General features: G+C 55.2%; 2 protein-coding genes across 2 annotated transcripts in view; one reads left to right on the top strand and one right to left on the bottom strand.

Annotated features, from left to right (window-relative positions):
- Positions 1 to 16,440, top strand: part of kmt2ca (lysine (K)-specific methyltransferase 2Ca) — a 38,435-nt gene that overhangs the window by 8,467 nt on the left and 13,528 nt on the right. Inside the window, exons 12-40 of the mRNA XM_069720239.1 lie at positions 36 to 1,015; positions 1,115 to 1,216; positions 2,880 to 3,005; positions 4,756 to 4,875; positions 4,984 to 5,085; positions 5,218 to 5,322; positions 5,801 to 5,982; positions 6,064 to 6,228; positions 6,317 to 6,420; positions 6,626 to 6,685; positions 7,072 to 7,174; positions 7,269 to 7,369; positions 7,572 to 7,700; positions 7,801 to 7,905; positions 7,996 to 8,120; positions 8,242 to 8,437; positions 8,628 to 8,705; positions 8,846 to 8,881; positions 9,326 to 9,469; positions 9,665 to 9,697; positions 9,881 to 10,000; positions 10,357 to 10,692; positions 10,890 to 10,963; positions 11,469 to 11,705; positions 13,896 to 14,433; positions 14,534 to 15,318; positions 15,410 to 15,673; positions 15,758 to 16,089; positions 16,169 to 16,353. Coding sequence (XP_069576340.1) covers positions 36 to 1,015; positions 1,115 to 1,216; positions 2,880 to 3,005; positions 4,756 to 4,875; positions 4,984 to 5,085; positions 5,218 to 5,322; positions 5,801 to 5,982; positions 6,064 to 6,228; positions 6,317 to 6,420; positions 6,626 to 6,685; positions 7,072 to 7,174; positions 7,269 to 7,369; positions 7,572 to 7,700; positions 7,801 to 7,905; positions 7,996 to 8,120; positions 8,242 to 8,437; positions 8,628 to 8,705; positions 8,846 to 8,881; positions 9,326 to 9,469; positions 9,665 to 9,697; positions 9,881 to 10,000; positions 10,357 to 10,692; positions 10,890 to 10,963; positions 11,469 to 11,705; positions 13,896 to 14,433; positions 14,534 to 15,318; positions 15,410 to 15,673; positions 15,758 to 16,089; positions 16,169 to 16,353 — 5,967 coding nt within the window. The remainder of the gene's footprint in view (positions 1 to 35; positions 1,016 to 1,114; positions 1,217 to 2,879; positions 3,006 to 4,755; positions 4,876 to 4,983; positions 5,086 to 5,217; positions 5,323 to 5,800; positions 5,983 to 6,063; positions 6,229 to 6,316; positions 6,421 to 6,625; positions 6,686 to 7,071; positions 7,175 to 7,268; positions 7,370 to 7,571; positions 7,701 to 7,800; positions 7,906 to 7,995; positions 8,121 to 8,241; positions 8,438 to 8,627; positions 8,706 to 8,845; positions 8,882 to 9,325; positions 9,470 to 9,664; positions 9,698 to 9,880; positions 10,001 to 10,356; positions 10,693 to 10,889; positions 10,964 to 11,468; positions 11,706 to 13,895; positions 14,434 to 14,533; positions 15,319 to 15,409; positions 15,674 to 15,757; positions 16,090 to 16,168; positions 16,354 to 16,440) is intronic.
- On the bottom strand, positions 3,291 to 4,259 carry LOC138633790 (IgA FC receptor-like; the record flags this gene model as incomplete). The annotated part of the gene is made up of 3 exons (XM_069720241.1): positions 3,291 to 3,329; positions 3,467 to 3,809; positions 3,910 to 4,259. Coding segments are annotated over 3 exons (732 nt in total), but the record flags the coding sequence as incomplete, so codon positions are not given.

Below are 16,440 nucleotides of genomic sequence, written 5' to 3'. Positions count from 1 at the left end.
GTTCAGGTTTAACTTCCTCCTCTCTTTCTCTGCAGGAGTCCAGCTGACTGAACAGCAACAGTCTCCCCCTCATACCGCTGCCGCCTCCCCCTTCCTCCCACAGCCAGCTCCTCCCTGCCCCCTATCCAACATACCATGCTCTGCCTTACCTCCCCAAATGCCTTCATCCTCCCCCTCGTCTTCATCTGCAGTCTCCCCAGTCCCCTCGCCACAATCACCTCCTCAACCTCCTCCTAGAGCTGGATCTCTGGAGGCCTCACCTTCCTCCTCTCCTCACAGGACTGCCTTATCCCCCTCCTCCCCTCAGACACTGCCCCCTCTGCTAGAGGACCGCCCCCTGGAAGAAGAACCCACCAGTCAAAGAGAAGCCAAGAACGGGAAGGAACAGGAGGTAGGGCTAAAGGACAAAACATATTTCTGCCCCGTGACATCAGCGGAGGATGACAGCCAATCACAGAGCCTCTTTAAACCTGTTGCTCTGGCAACAACACCCACCAAAGATAAGCACCAGTCACACACTGAGCCTTCGGACAAGGAGGTAGAGGAGGAGCATCCTGTAATACCGGAGCCAGCAGCATCTGACATGCTAGCTGCTTGTCCTGTGGTTACTGGGCAACACCCACTGAGTGAGAAGCGGGATACAGAGGATGAGGACCAATCAGATCTGGAGGAGGAGGAGGATCCGGTGAGCCCTGTGCTGGACCTGGACCCCTCTTTAGACATGGAGGTGATGGAGCTGATGACCTCATCTCCTCCGCCCTCCCTCCTCCATCTCTCCTCCCCCAGCCCACCGGCCCCCTCCCATAGGGGTAAGAGTCGGACCCTCAGGCCGCCTCCCTGCTCCTCAAGGCCTTCAGATGACCTCTCGATCCGTCTCAGGCAGTCTCCTTTCTCCACTGAGGCCTCTCCCGAGACCTCCCCTGCCAGAGCACCAGTCACCCCACCACCGCTCTCCCCACCATCTCCTCCTCTAAGGTCCTCCCCCCCTGCGAGAGAGTCTCCACCTCTCTCCAAGGTAAAACTAACACAGGACAACAGTCTCCTCCTTGGTTTGTGCATCTTGTTAGCTCCTCCCACTGACTGACTTGTGTTCACATTTTGTTCTCATCTCCAGACTCCTCCCACCACTGTGCTCCTCTTCGCTCCTAAAATTGGCATGGGGAAGCCAGCCATCTCTAAGAGGAAGTTCTCCCCCGGCAGAGCCCGGGTCAAACAGGTGGGTGACCTTTGACCTCTGCAGAGTTTGGGCTTTTGTGCTTGAACTGGACCTGTTTCCCGTTTTTCTTCGGTCAGACCTTTGTTTTTGTAGTTTTACGTATTTCTTTTCAGAGCGTTCGTCTTCTGGGAACTGACCTGGTGTTGTTTGTGTGGTCCCGTCCGTGTTTACAAACCATTTTTCTAAATGAAAAATGAAACTAAAACTAAATGAAGAGTAAAAGAAACAAAATGTTTTCATAGTTGACTTTTGATTTCGTTGTTGGATGAAACACCAGTTCAATCCTTCGTTTCATCCTTAACTCCCTTCTGGTTGTTTTTCTTCTTCTGCCGTTTAATGGGTGATGATAGCCTGCTTCAACTTCCTGTGATTGGTCTGAAAGTCTGAACCATCCAGGAAGTGTTTTCACGCTGTAAACGACTGGACTCAGACCGCCTCTGTTGTGGGACCAGATTCTGGTCCGAGGCTCCTGTGATTTGACGAAAGTTAAAACTGATGTTTACAACATTTTATTGATGGTGTGATCAATCAATAAATTGATAAAGTAATCAGTAACTGCAGCTGTGGAGATGGAAGGTGATGTTGGATTCTTCCTCAGTGGTGCTCCCTCTTCTTTATCAGCCTCCTCCTCTTCATCCTCACCTGTCAGTCACTAACACTGCATCCATCCCTTCAGCATGTGGGACACACACACACACACACACACACACACACACACACACACACACACACACACACACACACACACACACACACACACACACACACACACACACACACTCATTGATCACAGCATGAAGCCGTCTGTTCTGTATGTGAACTGATCAATCAGCTGATCAGTTTGACTCTGGAACAGAAACTGACGGCTCCCAGTATGACTGTCCCAGTATGGGTGTGTCCTGATTGGTTGCATGTTGTTGTCATGGCAACATCGTCTCATCATGACCTCAGTTATTTCACCTGGATTTTATTTTCCTGTTTCAGTTTTACTTTTTTGTTTTGTGGCTGTCGCATTTATGTTACTACGTTTTGTTCCCCTCCTCCTCCTCCATCCTCCTCCTCCTATACTCCCTCCTTCTATACCTTCTACTATACCTCCTCATCATCATCCTCCTATACCTCCTCCCTCCTTCTATACCTCCTACTATATCTCCTCCATTGTCCTCCTGCTATACATCCTCCCTCCTTCTATACCTCCTACCATACCTCCTCCTATTATACCTCCTCTTCCTATACCTTCTACTATACCGCCTCCTCCTATACCTCCTACTATACCTCATCCTCCTATACCTCCTACTATACCTCATCCTCCTATATACCTCCTACTATACCTCCTCTTCCTATACCTCCTGCTATACCTCCTCCTCCTATACCTCCTACTATACCTCCTCTTACTATACCTCCTCTTCTATACGTCCTACCTACTATACCTCCTCTTCCTGTACCTCCTACTATACCTCCTCTTCCTATACCTCCTACACCTATACCTCCTACTATACCTCCTCTTCCTATACCTCCTCTTCTCCCTCCTTCTATCCCTCCTTCTGTACCTCCTCTTCTCCTCCTTTCCTTCCTCCTAATCTTCCTCCCCTTTTGTCCTTTTCTTTGGCCTACTCCACTTCATCCACCTTCCTCCACCTCCTCCTCCTCCTCCCTAACTCAGGGTTCGTGGTGGAGTAATCGCAGGGCGGTGAGCCCCCCCTCGTCCTCCCAGGATTCCACGGGGGAGGGAGGGTGGGACAGCCCTAAGGCCCGTCCACCGGACTCCCCCCTCTGGAGCATGAGAGTGGTAAAGAAGCGCACCCTAACTCTGACAGGCTGTAACTAATCAGCAGCTTACTAACTCCGTCTCTGCTCTGGGACGTAACAGTGTGAGAAACAAGTGCACCCCGACTTTCAGTCTGCCTGTCTGTGTGCTGGAGCTAACACCAGCTTACTAACTGTGTATGTGTAGTCCCACCCCTCCAGGGCATTAAGGCGGGGCAATGAAATGCTCCTGAGGGCGACCTTTGGTCATAAGGTCAGGGTTATATTTCTGTTTAGCACAGGAAGTGATGTCAGCGGACATTACTATTCATAGGGGGTTCCTGTAAACCACCAGGGTGTTCAGGAACTGAAAGGAGCGCGGGGGTGTTGGGGGATTGAAAGGAGCGCAGGGTGTTGGGGGATTGAAAGGAGCGCGGGGTGTTGGGGGATTGAAAGGAGCACGGGGCGTTGGGGGATTGAAAGGAGCGCGGGGCGTTGGGGGACCGAAAGGAACGCGGGACGTTGGGGATTGAAAGGAGCGCGGGACGTTGGGGGATTGAAAGGAGCGTTGGGGGACCGAAAGGAGCGCGGGACGTTGGGGGATTGAAAGGAGCACGGGACGTTGGGGGACCGAAAGGAGCACAGGGCGTTGGGGGACCGAAAGGAACGCGGGACGTTGGGGGATTGAAAGGAGCGCGGGACGTTGGGGGACCGAAAGAAACGCGGGACGTTGGGGGATTGAAAGGAGCGTGGGACGTTGGGGGACCGAAAGGAGCGCGGGGTGTTGGGGGATTGAAAGGAGCGCGGGGTGTTGGGGGATTGAAAGGAGCACGGGGCGTTGGGGGATTGAAAGGAGCGCGGGGCGTTGGGGGACCGAAAGGAACGCGGGACGTTGGGGATTGAAAGGAGCGCGGGACGTTGGGGGATTGAAAGGAGCGTTGGGGGACCGAAAGGAGCGCGGGACGTTGGGGGATTGAAAGGAGCACGGGACGTTGGGGGACCGAAAGGAGCACAGGGCGTTGGGGGACCGAAAGGAACGCGGGACGTTGGGGGATTGAAAGGAGCGCGGGACGTTGGGGGACCGAAAGAAACGCGGGACGTTGGGGGATTGAAAGGAGCGTGGGACGTTGGTGGACCGAAAGGAGCGCGGGGTGTTGGGGGATTGAAAGGAGCGCGGGGTGTTGGGGGACCGAAAGAAGCGCGGGATGTTGGGGGACCGAAAGGAGCGCGGGGTGTTGGGGGATTGAAAGGAGCGCGGGGTTTTGGGGGACCGAAAGGAGCGCGGGGTGTTGGGGGATTGAAAGGAGCGCGCGGTGTTGGGGGACCGAAAGGAGCGCGGGGTGTTGGGGGACCGAAAGGAGCGCGGGGTGTTGGGGGATTGAAAGGAGCGCGGGGTTTTGGGGGACCGAAAGGAGCGCGGGGTGTTGGGGGATTGAAAGGAGCGCGCGGTGTTGGGGGACCGAAAGGAGCGCGGGGTGCTGGGGGATTGAAAGGAGTGCGGGGCGTTGGGGGACCGAAAGGAGCGCGGGACGTTGGGGGACCGAAAGGAGCGCGGGGTGTTGGGGTATGTTGGGGGACCGAAAAGAGCGCGGGACGTTGGGGATTGAAAGGAGCGTGGGGCGTTGAGGGACTGAAAGGAGTGCGGGGCGTTGAGGGACTGAAAGGAGCGCGGGGCGTTGAGGGACTGAAAGGAGCGTGGGGCGTTGAGGGACCCTGCTGATGTAACTGTGATCAGTGTTTCTATGGTAACAACTATGTGCTGCCATTAAAGAAGTGATGCCCCTCCCCATCAGGGTCGTGGCTCCGGGTTTCCGGGCAGGAGGAGGTCCAGAGGAGGTGGTGTTGGGGGAGGAAGAGGAGGAAGAGGAAGGAGCCGGCTGAAGACTCAGGACAGTCTGACTGTGTCACCAGGAGTAAGAACACACACACACACACACACACACACACACAGATATACACACACACGCCAGGTGTTAATCAGCTGATCGGTCACTGATCAGTATTGATTACTTGTGTGTCAGTGTGTCTACGTGGAACCGTTCCAGGCCAAGGAGGAGGAGGAAAACTCGATGCATAACACGGTGGTGATGTTCTCCACCTCCGACCACTTCACCCTCCGACAGGTATGTCACTTTTTTTTTTTTTTTTTTTACAGCTACAGACTTGTTTCAGTCCGGCGGCTGTGCAGTTAACCTGTGTGTGTGTGTGTGTGTGTGTGTGTGTGTGTGTGTGTGTGTGCGTGCGTGCGTGTGCAGGACATGTGTGTGGTGTGTGGTAGTTTTGGTCAGGGAGCTGAAGGCAGACTGTTGGCGTGTTCTCAGTGTGGACAGTGTTATCATCCCTACTGTGTCAACGTCAAGGTCAGCACACACACCTACCTGTAATCTGATTACACACCTACCTGTAAACTGATTCCCTTCTTTTTAGCTAGTATTCCAATAATCTGATCATTGTTAGATGTAATTTGATTACTTTTTATTTATTTGATTACTGTAAACTGTGATTGGTTCATCTCTCTGTAATCTGTTTAATCTGGCCACTGTCCTCGTAATCTGATTACTTCTGACTGTAATCTGCTTCCTCTGTGTAATCTGATTACTTTTGCCTGTAGTCTGGTTCCTGTGTGTAATCTGATTACTTCTGACTTGGCTTCCTCTGTGTAATCTGATTACTTCTGACTATAATCGGCTTCCTCTGTGTAATCTTACTTTTGACTGTAGTCTGCTTCCTCTGTGTAATCTGATTACTTTTACTGCAATCTGGTTCCTGTGTAATCTGATTACTTTTACTGTAATCTGGTTCCTGTGTAATCTGATTACTGTGGGGTGTGGTCTCCAGATCACGCGGGTGGTCCTGACCAAAGGGTGGCGCTGTCTGGAGTGCACGGTGTGCGAGGCGTGTGGCGAGGCCAGCGACCCCGGACGACTGTTGCTATGCGACGACTGTGACATCAGCTACCACACCTACTGCTTGGACCCACCCCTCCACACTGTACCGAAAGGAGCCTGGAAATGCAAGTGGTGGGTCTATCTGTCGATCAGCTGATCCGCCAGCTGTCAATCACGTCAGGCACCTGTTACTCACCTGTCCTCTGTCTCCAGGTGCGTGTGGTGTGTCCAGTGTGGCTCCGCCTCCCCCGGGCTGCACTGTGATTGGCAGAGTAACTACAGCCTGTGTGGGCCGTGCTGCAGCCTGAGCCGCTGTCCGCTCTGCCAGAGAGCGTTCGCACAGGACGACCTCATCCTGCAGTGTCAGCAGTGTGACAGGTACACACACACGCAGGTCCAACAGCTCTGTGGGGACCCGGAGGTCCTGTTCCCGACCCTAACGTCTCTTGTGTGTGTGTGTCTGTAGGTGGGTTCATGCTGTGTGTCAGGGTTTGACCACTGAGGATGAGGTGGAGGTCGCCGCTGACGAAGGCTTCGACTGTTCGCTGTGCAGGACACACGGCTCCTGCGGTAGAAACACACACACACACTCACTCACTCACTCACTCTCACACTCACTCACTCACACACACACACTCTCACACACTCACTCACACACACACTCACACACACACACTCTCACACACACTCACACACACACTCTCACACACACACACACACACACACAGCAGCTTTCATTGTGTAGTGTGCTCAGGGTGGTGTGTTCTCGTTGCAGGGAGGTCCGACTCTGTGGGTCCCTACATGGCTCAGATCATCTCCAGGATCAGAGAACCGGGTCAGTCCGACTCTAACATGTTCTGGTGGTCAAACAATGGCCCGCGGCCCTCAGACGGCCCATCACACCAAATCTGTGGCCTCCAAAGAAATCTGCAGTTTCTTTCTTTGTGCATCAAAGTGTAGCAAACTATTAAAGTATATTCAGTCAATCACAGCTGTCAATCATAACCACATACATCCTTTCTAAAGCATCAAATCAATAATCAACCACAAACTGATCAGAAACGTCAACATGAGAAGAACTAGTAGAATTTATTTGAGTTTGCATTGCTAACATGAAGGGGCGTGGCTTATGACCTGTACTGCAGCCGGCCACCAGGGGGCGATCAGGTGATCAGACGTCATGTCGGCCATCTTTGTAAACAGTTGTGTGTGTGTTTGCAGACGCGAAGACGTACACTCAGGACGGCGTGTGTCTGACGGAGTCTGGTCTGTCTCAGCTGCAGTCTCTGGTGGAACCGTTGACGTCACCGCGCAGGTACCGCAGGTAAGCCCCCCCGCCCACCTCCCCAATCCAGGTGAGAGTCTGAGGTGAGCGTTGGAGCTCCTTCTTGTGATGAGCTGCTGTCTGCGTCCTGCAGGTGTAAACCCAAACTGAAGCTGAGGATCATCAACCAGAACAGCGTGTCTGTCCTGCAGACGCCGGACCCCGAGACGCCTAACGAGCAGGACCACGGCAGAGGTTAGAGGTCACACACACACACACACACACACACACACACACACACACACACACACACACACACACACACACACACACACACACACACACACACACACACACACACACACACACACGTTGGCCTATGTGTGTTCCTGAGGATGTGATTTATAAACAAGGAATAAATAAAAACGGATAAATAAATAACCCTTCTGTCGTCCAGGTGACTTGGAGTGTGACATGAAGTCTGACTCCAGCCCAGAGCGAGACCACGCCCACGACTACGATGTCACCAAGGAGGCTGAGGTTATCGACGGCAACAAGAAGAGGAAAAGGAAACCCTACAGACCTGGTGAGGAGGGCCGAGAGTCTCTGGGGACATCAAAGGACAGACTCTGTACCGGTCTCCTGTCCTCACCTGTGTGTCACCTGTGTGTCCTCAACTGTATCAGGTATCGGGGGTTTCATGGTGCGTCAGCGTGGAGGGAAGTCCGGTCCAAGCAGAATCAAACTGTGCCGGAAAGACTCAACGGAGACGCTGCCGGGACTTGATGAAGGTGGGACCGCTGTCACCTGCAGCCGAGGCCCCCTCCCCCCACTTCCCCCAGTCTCTATCAGTCCAACTCACGCCTAAATCTTTCCGTCAGGCCCGCTGGATGCAGATGTTGCCATGGAGACGGCGCCCCCCATTGACCAGCCGATGGAGAAGGTGAAGAAGAGGTATAGGAAGAAGAAGACGAAGCTGGAGGAGGCGTTCCCTTCATATCTCCAGGTAACACACACACACACACATACATACATTCGCACACATACTCTCACGCACACACACGCACACACACGCACACACGCACTCATAGTGAACCCCTACGATCTGATTGGCTGCTTGTGTCCAGGATGCCTTCTTCGGTCGGGATCTTCTGGATCGCAGCCGGCAGGTGGACAGGAGGGCGGGGCCGGAGGCACCGGGTGGCAGCCAATCAGGAGCAACCACAGCAGATGTGAAAGGCCCCGCCCCTGGATTACAGGTCCCCTCCCCCTCTGTGCTGAGGGTTGGCGCCATGGCAACCAGCGCCAACAGGAAGCAGCTGCGTAAGTTCTTCATTGTTCATTGTTTCATCATTTCTTCATCTTTCATTGGACGCACCATGGCTGCCTCAATTTGGGCGGAGCCTCATTCAGTGAGTGTGTCATCATGATGTGTGTGTGTGTGTGTGTGTGTGTGTGTGTGTGTGTGTGTGTGTGTGTGTGTGTGTGTGTGTGTGTGTGTGTTACCATCCAGCCTTGTCGGAGGATGCTCTAGTGGATCTGTCCGACGTCCTCAACACTGACCCTCACATCCTGGCCACGGGACCCGCAGGTATACCCTCTGGTTGCCGTTAGCGACCGCCATCCTCGCCGTTCATGTCCTGTTTCCTGTCACATGTTCGCAGTTTGTCAGCTGACACGCAGAGGACAACACCAACGAAGAAGAGTGTAACTGTGGTTGTTTGTTTCCAGGTCAGTTCCAGGTGGAGCGCTCCCCGTCTCCATTTGGTAAGGACCAGGACCTCCTGCTGCTGCTCCTCCTGCTGCTCCTCCTTCCGCATTGTCCTCCTCCTCCTTCCTCCTCCTCCTTCTTCATCGTCCTCCTCCTGCTGCTGTTCCTTCCCCCTCTTCCTCTTCCTCCTCATTTCCGTCCACATTTCCCTCCTCCTCCTCAGTGGTCAGATGATATCGTCACGCCTCTTTGAGTTCTGACTCCAGTGATGCTGCTTCTCTCACCTGTCTCAGGGTCTCAGTTCTTCTTCTGTGGTTTCAGTCTCACAGTTCACAAACTAAATGCTCACCTTCCTGCAGCTGCTTCTTCTTCTTCTTCACATTTCAGAGTCTTACTCTGCTGCTTCCTGCTGACCATCTGTCTCCCTGTCTGTCTCTCTCTCTCGCTCTCTGTCTGTCTGTCTGTCTAACTGTCTCTCTCTGTGTCTGTCTGTCTCTCAGCCGGTCTGGACATCAGCTCCATGGCCGATGATTCTTTGACATCTGAGCCAACAGGAAGTGGTGGGGGGTGTGGCCAGAGGACAGTGCAGGAGGAGCCTCTGGATGCCATCTTGAGTCCTGAGCTGGACAAGATGGTGACTGACGGTGAGTTTCTGTTCTCTGACATGAACAGACACATCAATGTTTTACTGTTCGGAAAGCCCTGCTTTCAAATTTAAAGCTCTTGTTTCCTGGTTTCAGATTAAAAACCTGGTTTCCTGGTTTCAGATTAAAAGCCTGCAGAGTTCTGATCAGATGTGAATTTGATCTGAGGACTCACTTATTGTTGTTGTGTTTCAGGAGCTATCCTCAGCAAACTCTACAAGATCCCAGGTACCACCTGCTGACATCACTTCCTGTCTCTCACACAGCTCACCTCTGTGTTGACAAGAAGACCGTCTGTCATCTTTTATAATGTGTGTGTGTGTGTGTGTGTGTGTGTGTGTGTGTGTGTGTGTGTGTGTGTGTGTGTGTGTGTGTGTGTGTGTGTGTGTGTGTGTGTGTGTGTGCGCGCAGAGCTGGAGGGGAAGGACGTGGAGGAGGTGTTCACTGCTGTTCTGAGTCCAAACAGAAGCAACAACCAACCAGAACAACAACACACACACACTGCTGCAGGGAGCAAGACACACACCACAGGTACACACACACCACAGGTACACACACACACACACACACACACAGGTACACACACACACACACACACACACACACACACACACACACACACACACACACACACACACACACACACACACACACACACACACACACACACACACACACACAGGTACACACACACACACACACACACACACACACACACACACACACACACACACACACCACAGGTACACACACACACACCACAGGTGCACACACACCACAGGTACACACACACACCACAGGTACACACACACACCACAGGTACACACACACACCACAGGTACACACATTGATACCTGTACTGATCACCTGTACTGATCTCTCATCAGCTGCTGTGTTTCCTCGCCTCCCTCTGATGAACGGCCTCATGTCCGCTGCTCCTCACCTTCCCAACACTACCATGATGCCCGGCGGGGCCCAGGGTCCGGCTGGCTTCAGGATGCCTCCTCCTGAGAGCCACGCCCCCACTCCTGTTCAGGGCCACGCCCCCGCCCAAACTTCAACCAATCAGACGTCAGCAGGAGAGGGGGAGCAGGACGCTCTGTCCACGGCTCAGAGGAGCATGTTGAAGTGGGAGAAGGAGGAGAGTCTAGGAGACATGGCAACCGTCGCACCTGTCCTCTACTGCAACACCAACTTCCCACAGCTGAGACACCAATACCCAGGTGAGGTACTCGGAGACACAGTCCTCATGTCTCTGCCCTCTCTGTCCATCTGGAGCTCACAGTCCTGCCTGTGATTGTTGTTGCAGTACCGCTGCTGACCACCGGGGGCACTCCTCAGTGTGTTTAGGTGGCCGTCTGTCCTTCAGTTTGTCAAAAACATCAACATAATACTGTGTTTGTGTGTGCGTGTGTGTCAGAATGGTCCACCAGGGTGAAGCAGATAGCGAAGCTGTGGAGGAAGGCCAGCTCTCAGGACCGATCTCCATACGTGGTGAGTTCATGATCCTCCAAGGGTCAGATAGTCCTGGTCAATCCTGGCTAGCCCTGGTTAGCCCTGGTCAGCCCTGGTCAATCCTGGTTAGATCAGGTTAGTCCTGGTTAGCCTTGGTCAATAATGGTTAGATCTTGTTAGGTCAGGTTAGTCCTGTTTAGATCCAGTTAGTCTTGGTTAGATCAGTTTAGTCCTGTTTAGATCAGGCTAGTCATGGTTAGATCTGGTTAGCCCTGGTTTGATCAGGTTAATCCTGGTCAGATCAGGTTAGACATGGTTAGATCAGGTTAGTCATGGTTAGATCAGGTTACTCCTGGTTAGATCAGTTTAGCCGTGGTTAGATCAGGTTAGATCAGTTTAGCTGTGGTTAGATCAGGTTAGCCCTGGTTAGATCAGTTTAGCTATGGTTAGATCAGGTTAGTCCTGGTCTGTCGTAGGTGATCTGCTAATTGTCTCCATGCCCTCCTGTTTCTTAGTGTCTCACCGTCTCCTTTTGTCTCTGCAGCAAAAAGCCCGGGACAACCGGGCAGCTCAGCGAATCAACAAGGTGCAGCTATCCAATGAGCCGCTCAAACGCCCCGCCCCCTCCCAGCAGCAGCAGCAGCCACCAGTGCTGCCCCCCCCGCCCCCACCGCCACCGCCGGGTCCCTACGACCCCGTTACCATGGAGACAGACCTGGCCTTCAAGGACCCTTTGAGGCCCAAAGAGACGGAGCAGGAGCAGGAGTGGAAGTTCAGACAGGTGAGCAGAGCTTCGCTGGCTTCAACACGTCGTTCCCCTTTCATGAGGCGGAGGGAGAAACCAGCACCAGACTCCAGTCAGAAAACAGGCCACTTAAGAGTGAAAACACCACCTTCAGTCTAGTCATGTTTCATCGTGTATGTAAAATACTCGAGTACACCTGTACTCTGAGTGAAAGTCCTCGGATACTTTGTTAGCTCAAACTCCAGCAGGGACCGAGAGGCTGGTGCTGGTTTCCAGCTCTCTTTAGTCACCATGGTAACCATCAGGCTGCATGCCAGAGAGTGAGGAGCTGTTGTGATGAAGATGATGATGTGATGTGCATGCGTGCGGGGCCTCCCCCCCTCTTCCCCACTAACACGTTTGATGTAATTGTCATTGAAAAGGGAGAGGTTAAAGACAGATGGGCAGCCGGTAAGAAGAGGCAGGAATATCTCCCCCAAAGCAAAGCCCATAAATCACCAACACATAGAGGTTGTCCCCTCCAGGCACCTGTAGCAGGAGGTGGCACACAGGCTCTGGTAAGATCTCACGGCCAACCCGGTCCAGGCCCACTTCCTGGTTCCTCTGACATCCTGGTCCTGCAGGCCGTTACACTCTTCAGCGTGTCCTCGTCGATCAGACACCAACCGGCCCGAGGACACCTGTAGAAGTCTAACTGGCCCACAGGGGGCGCAGGCTGCATCTCTGGGTCAAAGTTCAGCGTCTATCGGTGGGGGGGGGGCTGAAACAACATGAGACGCTCCGGTTGGACAACAGGTGACCCAGAGGTCTGTCTGGTCTCACTGCTACCCGCTTTTATTCTGAAAGGATTCTGGCTCACTCTCAATGTTGGTCTGCTGCCGTCCTTCCTCCTCTTCCTCTTCCTCCTGCTCCTCCTCTTCACCCCCCCACCCTCTTCTTCATCCTCCCCTCTTCTTCTTCATCCTCCTCCTCCTGATCTGAGGACAGTTTGTCCCCGTCCTGTCCGCTGTGGACCATGAAGACGAGGAACCGTCTCCTCGTCTTCATCAGTCGATCGATAGATAAACATAAACACCATCGTGTGATCCTGTGAACATGTGTACATGTGATCCTGTGAACATGTGATGCTGTGAACATGTGATCCTATAAACATGTCAACATGTGATCCTATAAACATGTCAACATGTGATCCTATGAACATGTGATCATGTGAACATGTGATCTGTGAACATGTGATCCTGTGAACACGTGAACATGTGACAAGACACTGGCGTCCACACACTGCAGGGACACTGCTGCACCAGTTCTCACCCAAAGTGTGACCGTGTCCTTTAATTTGGCCACAGAATCAGCCCCCGCTGACTCCGCCCCCGCTGACCACACCCCTTCTGACCCTGCTCCTTCAGTATGAGTAAAAACAGCCAGTAGAGTCTGATTGGATCAGGACGTGTCCCGGCGTCTGTCTCTGAAGGACGGCAGCAGCTCCTCCCTCTGTGTGAACAAGTGTGATTGAGTGACAGAGCAGCTCCCCTCTCCTGTCCAACACCAGGACCAGAACTGGACCAGAACCGCTTCTGTCTGCAGCCTCTCACACAGTCAGTCCTCATGTCCACAGGAGGGGGCGTGTCCTCCAACGCTGTCTCGTCGCGTGTCCGCTATCAGGTCGAATGGTCGCCTCGCGTTACTCGTTAATTCATCGTCAGCTGGCCGACGTGTTTCTGCTCTAAACTCTCGGTGAACACCAACAACGTCAGAACGAACAGAACCGGTCAGAACCCTGTGGACCTCGGGACTGACTCCGCCCACTGACTGACAGTGTGTAGAGAGTCCCCGCGCTGACGTCTGTCCCTTCCTGTCCTCCCTCTGTGTCCTCCCTGTCCTCCTTCCCTGTCTTCCCTCCCTGTCCTCCCTTCCTGTTCTCCCTTCTTGTCCTCCCTCCTGGTCCTCCCTCCCCGTCCTCCCTCCTGGTCTTCCCTCCATGTCCTCCCTCCCTCCTGGTCCTCCCTCCATGTCCTCCCTCCCTCCATGTCCTCCCCTCTGTATCCTCCCTCCCTCCGTGTTGTCTCTCCCTCCTTGTCCTCCCTCAATGTCCTCCCTCCTGGTCCTCCCTCCATGTCCTCCCTCCCTCCGTGTCATCCCTCCCTGTCCTCACTCCGTGTCCTCCCTCCGTATCCTCCCTCCCTCCCTCTGTGTCCCCCCTCCCTGTCCTCCCTCCGTGTCTTGCAGCAAATGCGTCAGAAGAGCAAGCAGCTGGCGAAGATGGAGGCGACCCAGAAGTTGGAGCAGGTGAAGATCGAGCAGCTGCAGCAGCGTCAGCAGCACTTGTCGGGACACCTGTCCCCCGAGGCCGGCAGCCCCACCCACGTCGCCGGGGGCAACACTTCCCCCCTGCAGTCTAGGCAGCACCTCCTCCTGCAGGATGATGTCTTTCTCAGACCACAAGCTCCTCCCCCCTCCGGCTTCTCCTCGCTCCCCCACTCCCCCCACCCATCCTCCCCTCTGCACCAGCCCCCCTCCTCCCCCCAGATGTTCTCCCCTCCGTCCTCCCGCCCCTCCTCCCCCTGGGACCCCTACAGCAAGGTGGTAGGGACTCCCCGCCCTCCCTCCTCCCAGCCAGGAGGTCCCGCAGCCCCCCCTGCCCCCCAGCAGCAGCAGCGTCATCACTCCCTCAGCGCCTCCCCCGCCCATGACGCCATGGGCTCCCCCGCTCCCTCCCCCGACCCCAAACCCTCCGACGTCTCCAGGCTCATTGGACCGCAGACAGGTAACTCCTCTATTAACCACCTTCTGTTCTCTTCCTCCTGACACCTCCTTCTGTTCTCCTCCTCATCACGCTTCTCCTCCTCCTTATGTTCTCCGCTCAGGCCTACAGGCGAGTCGCCCCGGAATGATGAGCCCCTCCTCCCCCTCGACCTCTGACCTTTCAGTCAGACATGGTGTCCGAGCGGCAGAAAGCTTCCAGAGGAACCTCCGTGCAGCGGTTCTGGAGCCGTACGGTCGGGTCGGTGAGGCGGGTCAGGGTGGCCTGTTCAAAGCCCCCATGCCCCCTCAGCAGCCTCAGCAGGAGGTGTTAGTAGGAGGAGGAGGAGGAGGAGGAAGGAGGGACCCGACCCGAACCACAGATCTGGGCTTCTCGCTCTCCCAGGACCCCTCCTTCCCCTCCAGCCCCCGGTCCGGACTAGGCTCTCCCCACCGCAGCCCCTACAGCCAGCAGATCGCCGACCCCTTCTCACCTCTGACCTCCCGACCCTCTCCTGACCCCTACGCCGCCTCTCAGACCCAGGGCACACCGCGCCCCCACGCCGACCCCTCCTACCTCCCCAACCCCCCTGCTCTGAGACTGGACCAATACCAGCAATCTGTGGCCAGACGCCCGTCCCCCTCCCACCTGACCGTCGACCCCTACGCCTCCGCCCCGGGAACGCCCCGCCCCTCCGTTGCCGAGCGCTTCCCTCGGTCACCAGGAAGTCAGCGCAGCTCCGACCTGTATGCCCAGCAGCCCTCCACGTCGCGGCCCCACAAGGTCCACGAGCCCTTCAGCCAGAGCCCCGCGGAGGGCTTCCCTCCTCAGCCAGGAGGACCCGGTTCGTCCCCTCTGGGTCCAGGACTCTCTGGAGATCCGGTGAACTTCACCCCGACGCCCCACCAGGTGACGAGTGGTCTCTGTCCTCCTGGTCTCTGTCCTCCTGGTTCTGTCCCCGGTCCACAAAGGACTCACTCATGTCTCTTGTCTTCTGCAGCAGTCTCCAGGAAGACAGCCGCTGCTGCACGACTCATTTCCCAGAACCCCTGGCGGCCAGACCCCAAAGCACCCTGGGATATCGGAGGAGAGTGGCTTCTCCGGTCTGGCGAGTCGGACTCCGAATCATGACCCATTCGAGCACAGCCACCTGATACCAGACAAGATGGCAGCCAGTGACATGTCAGCGCTGGGCGGAGCTTCTTTAGACGGACCAATGAGCCTGCTGCCTCAGCTCGGAGACTCGGAGGAGAAACTGAGACAGGTATGACGGGTGTTCTCCAGGAAGGTCGGGTGTTCTCGGGTAGGACGGGTGTTCTCGGGTATGACGGGTGTTCTCTCTGTTCAGCGCCAGCGGCTCCGGCAGCTCATCCTGAGGCAGCAGCAGCAGAAGAGTGCGCTGCGGCAGGAGAAAGGTCTCCAGGAACCGGGCTCCGGACCTGCGGTACCACCGGCCGCTCCACCCGGCCCTCCTGCTTCGGCCACACCTCTTCACAGCTGGTCCCAGGAGGAATCCTCCACCTCCACCGCTCCTCCTGCAGACCCTTTCGGTCGTCCTCCACCTCCGTATCCCGGCACCGTGCGACCCAACGGGCCTCCTGCTCCCAGGTTCGCCGGCGAGGCTCCTTTCCCCAGGCAGAACCTCCACAGAGAGCTGGGTGTCCGAGGACCGGCCCTGAGGTGAGAGCAGCAACACAAACCTGTTCCGACCCGTTCTGTATATCTGATCTGTTAGACTCATATGTGCTCTACTGTCCAGGTTCGGGGGTCCTCCTGCAGCTCCGCTGGGCCTCCAGGACTCCTTCCTGTGTCCAGCCCAGGGAGCGCTGCCTGTGTCTGGACTCAGTGCGCTGGAGGGAGTCCAGGTCCAGATGAGGAGGCCTGGAGAGTTCACCGCCATCCGACCATTAACGGCTCCCGGTGCTCACCTGCACATGATGCCAGGTGAGGATCGCCTGCTGATTGGCTGATTGATTACAGTTGGGTAATTAAAACCCTCCCTGTGATGTACAGCAGGTAATGTGTCCCCGT

Source organism: Brachyistius frenatus, unplaced genomic scaffold (genome assembly GCF_029030835.1).
Source record: "Brachyistius frenatus isolate BFR_SWC_R1_liver_20210118 unplaced genomic scaffold, ASM2903083v1 Contig_236, whole genome shotgun sequence".
NCBI classification, from domain to species: Eukaryota; Metazoa; Chordata; class Actinopteri; family Embiotocidae; genus Brachyistius; species Brachyistius frenatus.
This window is presented reverse-complemented; position numbering and strand designations above follow the sequence as displayed.